At 47.0% G+C, this 17191-nt stretch overlaps 1 protein-coding gene across 2 annotated transcripts in view; it reads left to right on the top strand.

The window, feature by feature from the left end:
* LOC144828458 (ubiquitin carboxyl-terminal hydrolase CYLD-like) overlaps positions 1–17191 on the top strand; it is a 677169-nt gene that overhangs the window by 336582 nt on the left and 323396 nt on the right. For both annotated transcript variants that reach the window (XM_078686635.1, XM_078686637.1), the window contains one exon: positions 16876–16917. In XM_078686635.1, the coding sequence (XP_078542761.1) occupies positions 16876–16917 (42 nt within the window). The remainder of the gene's footprint in view (positions 1–16875; positions 16918–17191) is intronic.

Raw genomic sequence — 17191 nt, 5'->3', positions numbered from 1 at the left:
ACTATGTCGGAGATGGTGTTGATGAACTGTGGCCGGGACCCCAGGGGTCTGTAGACGAGTGTTTCTCTAAGGGTGGTGTTGGGGTCGATGTGGATCTGGAAGTGGAGATGTTTGGCGGTGCTGGAGGCGTCTGCTGTGCTGGTCGAGATTCTTAGGGTATTCCTGTAGACGATGGCAATTACTCCTCCAGGTCTGTGGTTGCGGTCCCTCCTGGTGATCTTGTAGCCATCTGGGATGGCAATGGCAATGTCGGGTGCCGAGGAGGAGTTCAGCCAGGTCTCTGTTAGGAAGGCGACGTCTGGGAAGGCTGAGTCGAGTAGGTCCCAGAGTTCGATGGCGTGCTTGTGGACGGAGCGGGTGCTGAGTAGAAGGCATCTGAGGTGGTTGTGGGGTGGGGCGTGCTGGTGTTAGGCGGCTGGAGAAGCTGCAGTGTCGGCAATTTAAGAGTCCGTCGGTGAGTATCGGGCTGGCCTGGAAGCAGTTTGATGATCATTTGGTGTTGAGTCCATGTAGGAAGTCTGCGTCGTAGCGTCGTCTGTTGTCGTGGCTCTTGCGGGGGCTAGTGGGTCTGGCGCTGGGCCCGGTCCAGGTGCGGATGGGCGCAGACGGGCCTGCCTTAGGCGCGCCAGCGGTGCGACCGCATAGCGGTCAGCATATAAGTAGGGGAGGGGTAAGGGGGGAGAAGCATGTGGCAGGGAGAAGGTAGTGGGCGGGTAACGGCAGGAAAAAACGAGGAACGCAGGTAGCGGTGGCCTTAGGAGTATCGGGCCACACTTAGCCAAGCCAAGAGGGAGAGGAGCTGAAAATAAAAATAGCCAAAAAGGTGCAAAAACAGCACACAGCAGGGAGAGGTCTCGAACCCTGCCTTTATGGTCCAAGGTCAGCCCCCTGACGAGCTGAGCTGCTGGGGAAGAGCTGATCACTGACCAAGGGACAGTGGTTTAGCTCGCGATCCCCGCAGCGGTCGTCATATAAGTAGGGGAGGGATGTGTGGCTGGGAGGTGGGAGCAGGGTGGGTAACGGCGGGAAAAAACAAGGAACGTAGATAGCGGTGGCGTTAGGGGTAGCGGGCCGCACTTAGCCACTTTCAGGAGCACTTTCAGGAGCTGAAAATAAGAATAGCCAAAAAGGTGCAAAAGCGGGACCCAGCAGGGGGTGGTCTTGAACCCTGCCTGTGGGGTCCGAGGTCAGAGCGCTGACGAGCTGGCTGCGGGGGAAGAGCTGATCACTGACCAAGGATCATCTCATTTGGGCAAGACATCAAGAGTCTCAAACAGAAATTCCTCACCTGTATGAAAGAGATTGCCATCTTGATGTCCCTCAACTGCATTCAACTTAACGCAGGAAAGACAGAAATGATACTGTTTGGCAAAACTCAGAGTCTCTGGAAGAACGATTGGTGGCCGGCAGAACTGGGCCTGCTCCTCAGCCCACTAGAACTGCAAAAAACTCTAGGCATAATTTTAGACGATCAGTTTACCAGATCAACTCTGTATGTGGCACATGTTTTGGCACCATGCGTTTGCTCAAAATAAACTTTAAGTGGCTACGACTCAGCTCATGAAAAACACTCATCCAGGTGCTAATTATCACCCACCTGGACTATGGCAATGCTTTGTTTCTTGCCGCCAATCAATACCTTTTGTCCAAACTACAAGTGGTCCAAAACACAGCTGCACATATGGTTCAAAAACCTACCCCTAAGAACCTCCTCACCCCCCATAGTTAGAGATCTACACTGGCTCCCCATCTGCAACAGATCACTATTCAAATTGCTCTGTCTGACATACAATTCTCTATCATGGTCAGGGCTAAAATACCTCTGCAATAAGCTTACCCCCTATATCCCTAGTAGAATCCTCCAATCTAACCACCAATCTCTTTTATGCTTCAGACTTATTCGCACCACCAAATCTGGAGGCCGTTCCTTTTCCTATCTGGCTCTGCTCCACTGGAATAAACTTCCTCTTTCTATTCAAATATGCCCAAGTTTAGCTGAATTCAAGAAACGGCTGAAAAACTGGTTGTTCTAGTCGCCGCCTTTCCCTCTCCCACCTGCCCTGCAGCGCCAAGATGTCACTTTGTAGATGAGCCATGCTCTATATCAAGAATCAACTAAAATATGTAAAGATACTTTCTTGGAGTAAACCTGTAATGTTATACAGAAAGTTAATGGAAAAATATGATCCATTAAATTTGTCTCCAAGAAGGGAGACAAATTTAATGTGTAGCCTTCACTTTGGGTTTTCGGTTAAAAATTTTCATCATTGTTTGATCATATTTTTCCATTAAATTTCTGTACAACATTACATAAATAAAACAAATGTTGTCTCCCAAAGATGTACTGCAATCACAGTTGTGTGTTGCGCTGTATGTAACTTGAACTTTGATGCAGTGATGTGATTAACCATGCTTTAAGAGTTTTTAATACCAAAAATAAATGAAGCTGTTAAATCATCAGCTTTAGTTACTTTGGATCCCAATACAAAAAACATAACTTTCTGTGTGAAATGAAAGTAAACGTTATTCTCTATATTGAGATGGTTGTAGAAGTGCCACACTGTTTTAGCTCTGATGTTCAGCTACAATTCTGGCGCACAAAGTTTGTGAAAACTATATTTTCTATGTCTCAGTGACAGAATTTATTTATGAATTAATGTAATTTTTTATTTTTTTTCCAATTCACTTATTTAGTAAATTATTTCATTGAGCTGTCTTTCATATGAATAACCATTCAAAAGAGGTTATACTGTCCTCTCTGTACTCATCCTTGCTAAAGTCGTAGTAGATGAACAGAGGCCAGTACATATTGTTTTGTTGGTTCTCAACAATGACTAGGCCTTATGGGTAATGCGTAGAATTTTGAGTTTCATATGCCTCCTGATGGCCATTGCAGGCCTGTCATCACACATAAGACCGATTGATGATGTTGGTGGCATGGTTTGCAGAGCTCTGGGGATACTACAGCCGGGTCAGCATGTGCTGTGGGAGGCACAGACAAAGGCCAGTATAGTAGTTCTTCTAAGACAATATTATTGACTGTTTAGCTTATTGTAATGCTGGCAGGACCCGCATCGAAGTGGAAAGTTGTTACTCATCTTGTCAGCAATGGTACCATTTGGGCTTGAAAGACATACCTTAACCAAATCTGGATACCCAGGTTATCACTCTGCAGACCCTCTTCTTACCTCATTGTCCGGTGTGTCCAACACCACATGTAATCTTTGATCAGCCATGGCACAAGGTTTTATTGCACTGGTGAGGAGCTTGAGACCATTAAATAAATCTGCACAAAATGTACTTTGATGAATAAAAGACAGTGAACCTAGGTCTTCCTTGTGTCTTAATGGTAGTGCAATACACAGTCCTTGCATACCGTCCTGGTGGGGTTCAGAGCACTTCACCCTTGGCTCCCTCATTTCCGGATAGCACAGCTGGTACTCTACATATTCAGCATGTCTGCACGGACGCGTGCTGCCTGCGCGCCAAAGGCAAGACCGTCTGCGCCTATCCGCATCCGGATTGCGGTCAGCGCCAGCCACGTTGTCCCTTTCATTAGCGGTAATAGCATTTCATAGACTCTCGACTTGGGACTCCCTCCTGGCTTTAAGTAGTAACTCGTGTCCAGTTGGCCATGACATTAACATGGTGAGCGTAGTACTCCCTCACTACTGCAAAAGCTGTAATTTTATTTTTGGGAATAAGAGTGCGTCCCTGGGAAATAGGGTCATGAGCCCCATGGCCTCGGTGCAGAAGAAGAGATAAGAGCCTGGCTGATTAATTGCAGGTCATTGCCCAAACATGCAGATGATATTTGGCTATCGCTGTCTGACAACAAATGAGATGTGATGTTTCGGACCGAAACATTGTTAAAGGAGAAAACCATACCGGTTTTGACCCTGGCTATTCCCTTGGGTTTAAACCCCTTCGCTGCGGCGGCTATTCCACCGCAGCGCTAAGTGGGAGGCGGGGCCGCGCGGCGGTCCCGTGCTCGTGACGGAACCGCTCCTTAACAGCCCGCGGGTGAGCTGTGCTTGTGACGGAACGGTTCCGTCACGGCCCCGCCCGCCTAATAGAACCTTCAGCGCAGGCGCGGAATTCGTGCCGCGCAGGCGCGGCGAGCGGGCCGTGACGGAACCGTTCCGTCACCAGCACAGCCCACCCGAGGCTCGTGACGGAACAGTTCCGTCACGAGCATGGGAGGGGTTAAACTTTGCTGTGCAAACGGGGATAGTGAGAAAAGAGTGGGTGGGGTAGCCATCCTTGTGAGAGGGATTCATGGCAGATTTTCACCACAGAGCTGAGAAATGTGAGCTTGATAGAAGGTCTGAATTTCTGTAATAAAGAAAGGACCCACGGCATCCTTTGCAGGACTTTTGATACATCGACCATCAGACTGTCCACCAAGTCTAATCCCAGACCTATGTAACTTTATTGCTATGAAGTCATTGCAATATTCCAACTATTCGGCCTTAGGAGATTTCAACTTGCATATAAATGATCCTGGCTGCACTCATGTTTCACAGCTAACCATGTCTCTTAATGGAGCGAATCTCACACAACATGTAAAATCTCCCACTTACTGGGCAGGCAATACCTTAGATTTATTGTTCTCGGACATCTCGTCCTCGGTAGCTCGGTAGACCCCACATTAATTGGTCTGGACTGACCATTACTTGGTCCCTTTCTTGTTCAGTCTAGAAAAACTACAACCTGGTGGAGAAAGCCGCAATATACCAAAAAGAAATTGGAAGATGCTAACAGCAGAGACCCTTGATCCAGCACTGTTGGGTCAGTTGCATTTAATTAGTGATCCTAATGTAGACACGCCCGCACTGAACAGGTGGATCTCTGCCGCGCTGGACACCGTAGCACCGGCCAAATTAGCTAGAACCTCGAGAGACTTTCCATCCCCCCCCCTGTTCTCTGAGGGTCTCAGAGTGGAACAAAGTAGATGGGGAAAAAATGGAGCGTCTTTGGAGGAAGGATTATAGCCCAATGGCCAAATTGCCTATAAGAAAGCTTTAAAAGAGCTTTAAAAGAGCTCCACTAGTTGATGAGGGTGACAAGATGGGACTACCTCGTGAAGCGCATTAACAAGGCTGAGAACTCGGGCAAGGAAATCTTTCGGTGCCTCGAGTGCCTGCGGAACTCGAGAGCAAGCTACAGCCATCCCCATCATTGTGTACGAAGCTATCTGACTTTTTTGAGAGTAAAATCTTGAAGGTTTGTGACACCTTCACGACAGAGATGGAGACAGGAAACAGAGGCATTGGGAGTCTGAAATATCGAGGACACTTTTTTGTAATTCATCCCTGGCGGCGATCCTGAAATGTAAGTCTGGGTCCCAAGAGGATCAATGCCCACCAAAAGTGTGGAAAACATTGGCTCACATAATTAATCCCGCTCTAAATCATACATGGAATGCCTCATTTTCTATGGGCATCTTCCCTGATGTATTGAAACATGCTTTGTTATTGCCCCTGAGGAAAAAGCCTAATATAGATCCGAGAGAGCTTAACAACTACTTCCCGATCTCATTATTGCCAGCACCAGCAAAGATGTTCGAAAAGATGGTACAGCGCCAAGTGGCTAAATTCATTGAAGGGTATGACATACTGCATGATATGCAATCTGGCTTTTGGTCCGGTTTTAGTACTGAGACGGTGCTGTTGGAGGTGGCGGAGTCTGTAAAAATGACTGTGGACGGGGGAGCATCAGCAATGCTGGTACTTTTGGACCTGTCCGCAGCATTCGACACCGTGGTTCACCAGATCCATTTAGACAGACTCAAATTGATGAGTCTGAGAGGGATGGTTCTGTCCTGGCTACAGGCCTATCTTAAAGACCGCACGCAAAGGGCCACTCTTCAACCTTTTCAGTCAGAACCAAAGCAGCTGTGGTGTGGGGTACCACAGGGTTCGGCTCTGGGCCCGCTGCTCTTAAATACCTATCTGGCACCCCTGTTCTCGCTCATAGCCAACTGGGATGTTAAGGCAATATCTTATGCAGAGGACACCCAGTTGGTGTTCTCCTTCACAGATCATTCTCCTGACTCTTTTATTAGATTTAAGAGATGCTTGAAGGACATCTCCTGTTGGGTGAATATTAATAAGCTGAAGCTCAATGTGAAGAAGACAGAGGTCTTGTTCTTTGGCAAGGCATCTCCTCTCCCAGCATTGACGGCAAAAAACGTGGGTGTAAAATGCGAAACGGTTCTTTCATTGGCAACCCAAGTAGGTCTTATAGCAGCCTCGTACTTAAGTAAGTTGAGAAGCCTGAGGAAATTTCTGCATTTATTGCCGGAGGACTGTTGCAGAATCATTGTTCATGCCACAGTGACATCTTGGCTGGACTATGAAAACTGTCTATACCTGGGACTACCTGCCTATCTGCTTAAGAGATTGCAGATGGTACAAAATGCAGCTGCGGGATTAATCAGATGAGTATCTTATCAAAACCACATATCTCTGCATATAAGACAGCTCCACTGGCTTCCAGTAGTGAAATGGATAAAGTTTAAGGCTCTCACCATGGCCTTCCGTGCACTGCGAGGCAATTGTCCCAGTTACCTTAAACCACAATTATGCCTCTACCAACAAAATCGGTCATTGGAGTCTAACTCTCAACACCTGCTCTGCGAACCTCGCTATGTGAAGTCATGCATAGGGGGCAGATTTTTTACGGTGGTAACGGCCAGATTGTGGAGTTCCCTGCCTACCTACATGCGCCTTATTCATTCTGAACGTGAGTTCAGAAAGACTTTGAAGACTTGGCTTTTTAGCCAAAGCTCGAATCTTGGTAATCCCTCTCTCCTGCTTGCCAGCTAAGTGCCGGGACACCTCTGCTTGAGGTAGCTGTCGCGCACTATAAATGTTGATATTATTATTAATAGTATTATTCATTCCAAAGTGACCTTTGCAGCTTGAACAGAATGTGCTAATATCATGATATTGATAGAAGAGCTAATTCCAAAGTACACTGTTACTGTCCGCAAATTGCACTTTCAGAAAGAGCTACAAACAGGAGAAACAGAAGTAGGGTGGGAGTTTAACCCCGGATAGAAACCTTCCTTTTTAGGGCTCGCTGCGAAAAGCGCATGAAAGCGCGCTCTCGCAGAGAGCACTATAGCTGTCGGCTCAGCGGAAAAACGAGAGGCGACAGGAGTTGGCCACGCGCAGCATTTTTCAATAGGTTTCCATAGGATTAGGTCGCGCGTGTGAGCTTTTGCATTAGAATGCATGGGCGAAAGAATCGGATCGCGACGCGCGCCTCGTGAACAGTTCACGTGACTGACATTAGAATGCAGGGGGAGTCCGCAGAGGGGCGCGCGGCGCTGTTCACGAGGCGCGCGGCGCTGATAAGCAGGCTGGTTCTTTGTGTGAGCATTCCACGAGAATGCATGTTCTTGTTTACATTGCTGGTCCTTTCAGATAAGTTTGCTTGTTTCTTCTTCATGCATTTGGTTCTGCTGCATGTGCTTGTTTATTCTGTGTGTGCTTGTTTATATTTTATGTGTCAGTTTCTGCTGTATGTGCTTGATTTTGCTGTGTCGTTTTCTGCTGTGTGTCTGGTCTGCTATTTGTGTCTGTTTTTGCTCTGTGTGTGTCTTTGTGTTGCTGATCACTAGCCTGGCTGTTTTGCTGCCTCTCGTCCACCCTGCTCTCGTTTGCCTGCTGTTCCTAATGATGTCAAATGTTGTATATATGACATCAGTGCTAACATGTATGTTTACATGCTGCCACAGTCCAGAGGTGCTTGACTGTTTTTTTAAATATGCATTATTGCAGTGCTCTGAAACCCGGCAAGGTGGACTAAGCACTGTGTAAGACATTCTGCTATTTTTAAAAGTAACAAGCATTTCTTGTTTTTAACGTACATCTATAACAAGCACAGTTTCACCCACTCACAATACTTTGGAAGCACATATCGGTGTGTGGGTTGCATCACAAGTTGTTGTCGGTTGTGTTTTACGACTGGTGAAATATATACCTCCTATCACCCATAGAAGAGTAACTAATCAAAGGCTGATATTCGCCAACGAGTATCTTTTTGAGGGGTTTTGAGCACATCATAGAATCACCCATGGATCTATATATTAACCTTAGACTTCCGCCTCACGTTTTGCTTTTATTTCTGTCATTTTCTTTACTTCATAGGATAATCCTGTATGGTGATTGTTTAGAAAGTGGCAGTGTATCAACAATACTATTAAACTCTGTTCAAAAACCGCAGCGTTGTGCTCCACACTGAGCGGTTCACTCACATTTGAGCAATGTAAACCTTTTAGTCATAAGTCATTGATCCCATAATGTTCAATCAGCAGGGGGTGCGAAATGGCTTTATTTTATTCGTATGAATGTTCTCAGAATTTCATTAGACTTTGCTAAAGTAAGATTCATAGCAGCATGCAGATGTCAGTTTATTCAGCATCCAAAGGTTATCACTGCTCCCAGCTGCCTCTTGCTGGCGAGGGCACCCTGTCTGTTTGTCTTGGCATTAGTAGACATCTTGGGTCCCTCCGTGACCTGTCTCTGTCACTTGTCTGAACTTCCTAGCGCTGCAGGAAAATTAGTGTACCCCCGCTTACCTGGGAGCCAGTTACTGCCTGCAGTGCCTGCTCCTCCTCTGCCTGCCCCCTTTAGGTTTCTTGAGCTGCACCATATCCTGTTTATTAATATCGTACTACGACCAGACTTACATACTTAAACACACCTTTGAAATGCAATAGGTCTCGCATTTACGTGAGTTTGAGCTATTGGCATTGTAAATGACAATTACTTTTATTTATGTTTTTTTTTTATAAACGTACATAAAAGGTCTTGTCATTTACAATGCCAATAGCTCAAAGTCGTGTAAATGCGAGACCTATTGCATTGCAAATGCTTGTTCATCTAGTTTTACAAAAGGGGGTGGTGATGGACGGAGCATCTGAATCAATCAAACACTCACACCCAGTCAAAAGATCTGGGTTTAATCCATCACCGTTCATTAGCCCACTCTGCCACCCCAGTTCAGACATGGCTATATGCAAATCAGTCTGACCCTGTGTCTCATGGGAACAGTCCAGCCCGAACTGCCAAGCCATGCCTTCCCTGGACCGGAAACAAGCTTCCGAGGACCGGTTTCTGGCATTCCAGCCGTCTTCAGCCCGGCTTGCTTGAATCCAGTGGCAAAGTGAGCAAGGGACTCACGTCTGAGCATACCCTGCCACACTTATGGCGGCCAAAAGCGGTACAAAAGGGGGTGGTGATGGACAGAGCATCTGAATCAATCAAACACTCACACCCAGTCAAAAGATCTGGGTTTAATCCATCACCGTTCTTTAGCCCACTCTGCCACCCCAGTTCAGATATGGCTATATGCAAATTAGTCTGACCATGTGCCCCATGGGAACAGTCCAGCCCGAACTGCCAAGCCATGCCTTCCCTGGACCGGAAACAAGCTTCCGAGGACCGGTTTCTGGCATTCTAGCCGTCTTCAGCCCGGCTTGCTTGAATCCAGTGGCAAAGTAAGCAAGGGACTCAGGTCTGAGCAAACCCTGCCACACTTATGGCGGCCAAAAGCAGTACAAAAGGGGGTGGTGATGGACGGAGCATCTGAATCAATCAAACACTCACACCCAGTCGAAAGATCTGGGTTTAATCCATCAATGTCTGCTTTTTCAGTTCCTTGTGTTCAAGAATGAAATGCACACTAGTCTCTGATGGAAAGTTAGCCGGTGTCCTCGCCATCTCAGTCAAAGAAGGGGCACCCTATATTTAAAGAGAGGGACCACTAAAATGTCAATCTTAACTTGTCTTGAGCCCTCTGTCAGTATCTTTAAGTGTACTAGAAGAATTTGCTGCTCTATTGTCATTGTTACACTGCCTGCGCAGCGAAGACATAACTTTTTCTGTGCCTTTTACACTTTTTATGAAGATGGTCAGCCTAGGCAGTTGCTGACTGGCTGAATAGCTTATTTCAAATATTAATTTTGCAGTGTATCTTCAAATCCATTTTCTTGTGTTATTTGTAGGTAATGATAAATTCGAATTTTCAACCTTTTTCTGGTATCATTTTAATTCTTTAGAAATATAGTTGCTATATTTTAAGTGTGGAATGTGTATGTTTTTGAGATTCCTCAAATTATGAATATCCCCAGGTGTCAGTCTTGATCCGAAAGACTAAAACAGTTGTACTCCTGTGAACCAGTAGGTGGCGTCATGTGACTCTGCATCGACTCATTCCTGCTCTGGAAGTAACATGCAACGCCACATATAAGCGCCACCCATGTGGGCTGACTTCAGTTCCTTTCTTTCTGCACCTTCAGACGCAGATCTAGAGTTTCGCTCCTCCTTTTTTAGGTCGCGCCTGCGATTGCAGGGGCGAAAGCCCCTGCTGTCGCAAAGCGATCTATTGTAATCATTTTAGTCCTTTTCCCGTTCAAGGACTAGGCAGAGACAACAGACTGTCACGCGCACGCAGCCGGCCGGAATCGGATCAGGTCACGTGCTCCGATCCCGGCCGGCTGTTCACAACACATGCACACGCAGGCACAGGCAGGCACACATGGAGGCACACACACAGGCAGGCACACACGCAGGCACAGGCAGGCACACACGCAGGCACACACAACACACACACACACACACACACACAGACAGACGCACGCACGCACACACATCCCCCTCCCCCCAACTCACCGGGCTCTTTTAGTGTGTTCCGTGTCTCTGTCTCTCGTCAGCCAGGGGGTCAGTCTCGATCCTCGATCTCCCTCCGCAGCGCTGGTCTTCACCCGGGCCCCCTCCTGGGACCCGGGACTTCAGATGCCGCACTCCGCTTTGGCGCCGGGGCTCGGAGCGCGCATGCGCGGGCAGCCCCCGCCCTCTCACGCTCAGCCCGGGCTGCTTGCGGTTTCGTAGGTGAGTGATGAAACCTCGTCCTGCAGCCTGTGAGCGGATCGAGGGCTATCCTGGCATTTCCAGCGGTGGGGGTCGGTTCTCCCCGATTGCTGCTCTCAGCAGTTGGCCAGCGGTGTTGTAATTAGACCCCCCCCCCCGCGGACTGCTGAGCGCTCCAGAAGGAGTTTCTTGGTTTGCTTCACGTAGCATAATCGTGCGTCAGGTGGCAGTTTAAGACTTATGAAGTGACTCCACGCGACTGCCTCTCTGGAATGACGTCTCGAGGCAGTTGTGTCGTCACGAGGCAGCAGTTAACATTATGAAGTGACGTCGTACAGCAGCTGTTGGTGTTTTGGAGTAACGTCGCGCGGCAGCTGCCACTGTTGCGAAGTGCGGTGGCGCAGAAGCTGTTTGAGTTCCAGTCTTCGGGCTCGCCCTGCCCCGAGCGGCGGAGGCAGCTCCGCGAGAGGAAGGAGCGCGCGCCGCCCCGCCCCCGGCTGCCAGCAGCAGCTGCACGTGCTGCGCCTCGCTCTGCACAGGCTCCCTCAGCCCCAGCCGCTACGCGGCTTCCCCGGCCGCCCCCATGTACGGATCGGACAAGCCCGTCCTGGACATGATGGACTATGGATTCAGGGTTCCGGCGCCCAGCGGAGACTTTAGCCCCTTCAGCGCTAGCATTCCTGCCACCAAAGTGGAGCTGACTGTTTCCTGCAGGTGAGTGTCCACCAGACTGGGCATAGGGAAGCACTCACGAGCAGTCTGGGAATATATGTGTGTACACGCTTTGGCTTGAGAGGTGGGTTCCATTGGACCTCAAGTAGCGCTTTAACCATTATACTCAGACAGGCACGGGTGCTGTCACTAATGTGTTTAATGCAGGTTTGTTGTCACTGGGGAAAGATAGCGGTTCCTAACACAGGAATCCACTAATTAGGACGTGGTTGCAGTCACCAAAGAAGGATTGTACACACTAAGGCAGGTTCGCTGACATAGACACGATTGCATTCTAGCAGAATTATAGTAACTAAGGGAGGTTTGCTGTCACTGACAAAAAAGTGCATTCGCTTTGTTTTCTGTACTAAAGTTAAACTAGAACGTCGGGCACTAAAGCAGGTATGTTTTCACTTTAACAAGACTGACTGCAGTTTCTCTGGATTTCACTTATTAACTCAGGATTAATACACGATTACTGTCACTCTGGCAGAACTGCGTCCCCTGAATCAGGATCACACTCACTAACAAGATTGTGGTCACTCTTGGCAGTAGAAGTACTGCTACTCTCACAAAATTGCTACCACTCTGGTAGTATTGCAGGCGAACAAGTAGGGTCGATGATTGTGGAGTAGGATTGCCGTCAGTGAGGCTGATCCAAGTCACTCCGACAGGACTATCCTCACCCAGGCAGGGCCGCAGTCAGAACCATATCTTCCTGAAAGTCTCCAAATCGCTATCCTACTGTTGCATTTGTTCGAAGTTTTTGAGCGTGCTTGCTGCCTGGCTTGTTCTATCTATAGATTTTGTTTACCATAGAGTGCATGTATATGCCTCTTTTCTCTGGTCAGCTTGAGGGATCCTTGCTCCTGTTACTCGGGAGCATCTCTAGCTGCTCCTTGTTTGAACCATGAACACCGGGGCGTTATTATTACAGTAACCGGGGGAGGATTGCAGCCTCTCGTACAGGGCTGTAGTCACTCAGCCAGACTCGGTGCCTCAAACCACATTGCACTTACTTGGGTAGGATAGGACTCACTATGGCAGGGTTGCAGTCACTGATGCAGACAGGTAGCTCCGCAGATGGTAGTGCAGTTGTTTTGAGGCACGGGTTGCACAGGAATCTTTATGGGAGTGCATTCATTCTTTGACAGAGCTGTTGACCTCTAGGGCCCTACAGATCATCTGAGGAGGGGTTACGTTTTCTCAGCCAGGATTACATTCCTAAAAACGGGATGCCCCGATCGGTTCTGACGTGAAACCCTAAATTAGCAGCACTGCCCGAAGACGCAGATTATTTACTCCCAAGAGCGAGCAAGCGCTAGCAAGCGCTAGATATCGAATACTCCATAAAATGGATCATTCATGGCGGGGTGGGGAAGAGAAGGCGGGCGTGACAGTCTCCATGCCTCATTCAGCTTGATGCCCCTTCTGCGGCACCTGGACCAACGAAAGCGCTGCCATGCTGTACTAATGGCAGGCTGTTTGCTATATAGATGCTAAAAACAGTGACCCTGTCCTTAGAAACCCTGGAACTATTGCTAGTGAGGATTATCAATATTCAGTCCCTAGTGCACAGTCTATCGAAAGTGCTTTGATGCTGAACAGTTTCATTTTGTTTGTGCGCTATATACTCGCTAAATAACAGCAGCATTGTGGTCAGAAGCTCCGAGACAGCTAATAAAACGAACCTGTCTTCGCTTTCATTGTGGATAGGAGTGTGAACAGGTTTGCAGTTTTTAACCGCTCTTCACCTGTTGTGACTTGAATGATCGGAGCAGATGTGCTGCCGTCTACAAACTGACTGCTGTGCACGTTGGAGGCAACCCCTGGCACCCCATCTTGTCCTCAATGGATGCACATTTTTTTTATTGTTGCCTAATCGTTTATAGTTTTTGTTTCCAGAGTCGACTAGCATATTCATAAGAATCCTGCTAATGCACATTTTCTTCTAAATGTTGTAATTGGGGTTTACCAGGGAGGGAAAGACTATCGTGATTGTACTTAAGATATGTGTTTTGTGTACACCATTATTCACGTTTGGAGGGAAGCGGGCTTCGCGTTAACACAAGTGATGTCAGCTTTTCCACCTTGCATGGATTCAGAATACATTTTTATATGGCAGAATAACCTCTGTCGTTCGTCGAACGAGATCTATGTACGTAAATCTGTCAGTCTGGGGGATAAACAAGAGAACGCTTCAGTGGTGGTGGTTGGTCGAGGATATTAAGGCGATTCGTATACATATTTTACAGTTCCAAACTATATAATTACAATAGTAAGTTTGTGGGAAGGATGGATTGTCATATTAATGTTGAATACCCCACATTCACACCTTAGTAACGGTATGTTCGCTTCCTTTTTGTTGCAATGCTGATATTGACTCATCCAATCGAAGTGCTAATATTTCTGTATCTGAATACTGTCATTTACTTTCTAGGTTCAGTGGCTGTGAGATAAAGCAGACAGCGGTAGTGGTCATGTTTAATTGCCTGTGTTGGGTGGCATTAGCCATATGCTGCTGGGCACAAACAGCTGTTGTGACCACCGGCTTGTTTATTTAACTCGTAGCAAACAGGGAGCTCTTCAGGGGCCATGGGAGACAGAAGGGGGGCAATTCAGCGATTCCTTCAAGCATTTGGAATGCAATAGTTCTCGCATTTGCAAGAGTTTAAGCTATTGGCATTGTAAATGACTGCCTTTTATTTATGTTTTAAAAAACAATATATAAATAAAAGGCATTGCCATTAACAATGCCAATAGCTCAAACTTGTGAAAATGCGCGACCTATTGCATTGCAGATGCTTGTTCTCTCTATGAAGAGATTCATCTGCAGATTTTTTCAGTGTACAAGGGACATGTCACCCACAAAAGCAATTGGATTTAAACATCGTAGGGATGTTGAGAACAGATGTCTGTGACAGATGCCCACAAGTTGTGCATTGGGTACTTTAGTTTCATGTACGACTCCAAGACCTGTGATGACTGTGCCCACATGAACCCAAAAGCCATCAGAGAATGTAGAGTAAAGCTCTATGTAAAAAGCATTGGAAAACACCACTATGGTCCCACTCATCTTATACCAGAAGATCAACCGAAACTCACTGTAGTTTCTAGCTCAGAGCTGGCTTTGCCTTGATCGAAGCCACATTCAGATCTTGACGTGGCACAACAAATACTGAATCCTTCAGACTCAGACACGATTCCACAGCAGTGCACAGTCACTGCATCAGTTTTTTGGCTTGTATCCCGACCAGAGCCAACCATATGGAGACCGCATTGGTGGGGGTGAGGAAGAGTTTGCCTTGCCCTATTATGAAGCCAATTGGTACATGGACGCACAGGATACCAGTGGGCTGGACACCTCACTCAATACTCGGTTGTTTCCCTTACTGAACGAGCCATTGGGATTAGGAAGGCTGCTGAGGTCCTTGATCTTCATCGCTTTACTACGGAGGTGAAAACAAATGTACTGAATGGTTTTGGTTTCCTGCAGCTTGGAAAAGCGCCAGCAAAACCTTTTTTGCCTTTCAAGGTGGACCTCACTGCCACGATATTTGACAGTACGGCTGTACCATTCTTTGGCCTATAAGTCAACCGACTGGTCGCCTGCTGCCATAAACCTGCTCTTATATTACCTGGATGTCTTAAACCGTAATCCAACCCCTGAAAGCTTGGTGGGACAGGCATCCACCATCAGGGTGAATTCTAACTCCTTCCCAACCAATCCTTCTGACATGGAATCAAAATTTGTGGATATGTTCAGGAAGCAAATGTTCTCATGGCCGCCTTGTTTTGTGCTTGGCCAATGCAAACTATTTACTTGCACGTTACACCCCTTCAAGGTTGGTGAGCTCTTACCTGCAATCCCCAACGACTCACTTTCTTCTGTAGCCCAAACCATTCAGGACTGTCAGGATATGGCTAAATCCATCACCTGCTCGGTCCTAGACACGTGACCTTAATGAACATACCTTTTGACTATTCCCTCCTGTTTTGTGAAAAGGCAGACTTGTCCCTATAAAGTTTTAATGAAAACCAACCAGCAGTGTGCTCTTTGGGCTTTTCATCTCCAGTTCGGCTATTCCAGCATTATTGGGTTATTCCAGGGGCTTGGCGCATAGACCACATCAGGTCCCAGCGCCCTGCACAACAGATCTCGCAAATCTTTCGATGTTGGGGCTTTTGGCCCAACAGATGGCGAACTTGCCATTAGGGGCAACATACGGCCCAGTCCTCCACCTTTCTGGCAATATTCTTGAATCCCCTTTGGTCTGCCCTTAACGGCGCACAAAAGGGGAGCAGGATCAGCTGCTTCCTGCAGGTGTGGCAACACATTACTTCTCAGAAATGTGTCCTGCATATTGTCCAGTAATGCTGTGCCCTGCTATTCCTTTTTGACCCAGTTCACCTACCACCTTCACCTGTCTGTCTTATGACTGGAAATGCAGGCTCTTTTGGCCAGAGGAGCCATAAAGACGTTACCGGCCTCACATGTTTTCCCTGCTACTTCCTTGTGCGGAAGAAAGATGTAGGATTCCTGTGAAAAGAAACATTCTACATGCGCACCCTGGCCCAAGTTCTGTCTTCCCCGGAGCCCAAAGACGTGTTATTAGCATGTTTGCTTTGGACCAGTTGACGATTGTATTTACATACCCATTCTGCAGGTCCACATGTGTTATTTGCAGTTCAAGGTAGGCTACGAGCAGCTTCAGTTTGATGTGCTCCCTTTTGACCTCACCAATGACCCTTGGATGTTCACCAAGGTGATGGCGGTGGTTGCTCCCTATCTATGCAAGCCGGGCCTAACAATCGTCCACTATCTTAATGACTGGCTGTTGAAGGCGTGCTCACCACAGTCAGACATAGAAGCTAGCTAACCTTTTGACTCTCCTTTTGACTCTTTATTGGTCAATGGACAATCTCAGGACCTTACTCAGGTCAACATACAGGCCTGGGCCTCTGCAGACAATCTAGAGTAGCATGATACTGGAGCCAAAATCAGGATACAGACACTGACTTTAGGTTCTGGGCTCTAGGAATCTACTCTCTAATATTTTGTGGGTCCATATTCCTATTGACTAAGTGTTCAGTGGTGGTTCATTTGGGTTGGTATGGGCAACGGTTTATCTTCACGTGGTTAACTGAATAGGTCCTTGCATTGAAAATTAAATATTGAATGACTCCATAAATTGCAGCTTTTGGAACTAAACCTAGAGTGTTGAAAGGTTGCCTATGAATATTTTGATTGACATGTTTTATCTACTATCTTATTTTACAGATGTATCTGCCATAAAGCAAGAGCCTACACAGGAATTGTACGGTAAGATTTTAGCTGAACGCTATAACTCTTTTTAGAGTACCATTTAAGCATATTTCTTCTCATGGTAAACTTGTAGTTAATGTTAGCCTGTAATGTTGATGACTGGGAAAGATGCACCCTATGTAAGTTTACTTTTTTGGAAGAAAGTCTTCATGGAGACAAATGTTATGTTTAGCCTGCACTTTGGGTGGAAGTGGATTCCTACATTCAGTTAACATTTTTCATTGATAATGGAAAAATATAAATATGATCAAATAAGTTTATATACAACATT

This window comes from Lissotriton helveticus, chromosome 4_1, assembly GCF_964261635.1.
Source record: "Lissotriton helveticus chromosome 4_1, aLisHel1.1, whole genome shotgun sequence".
NCBI lineage: Eukaryota > Metazoa > Chordata > Amphibia > Caudata > Salamandridae > Lissotriton > Lissotriton helveticus.
Note: the sequence above shows the minus strand (reverse complement) of the source record. Positions and strands in the feature narration are given on the sequence as shown.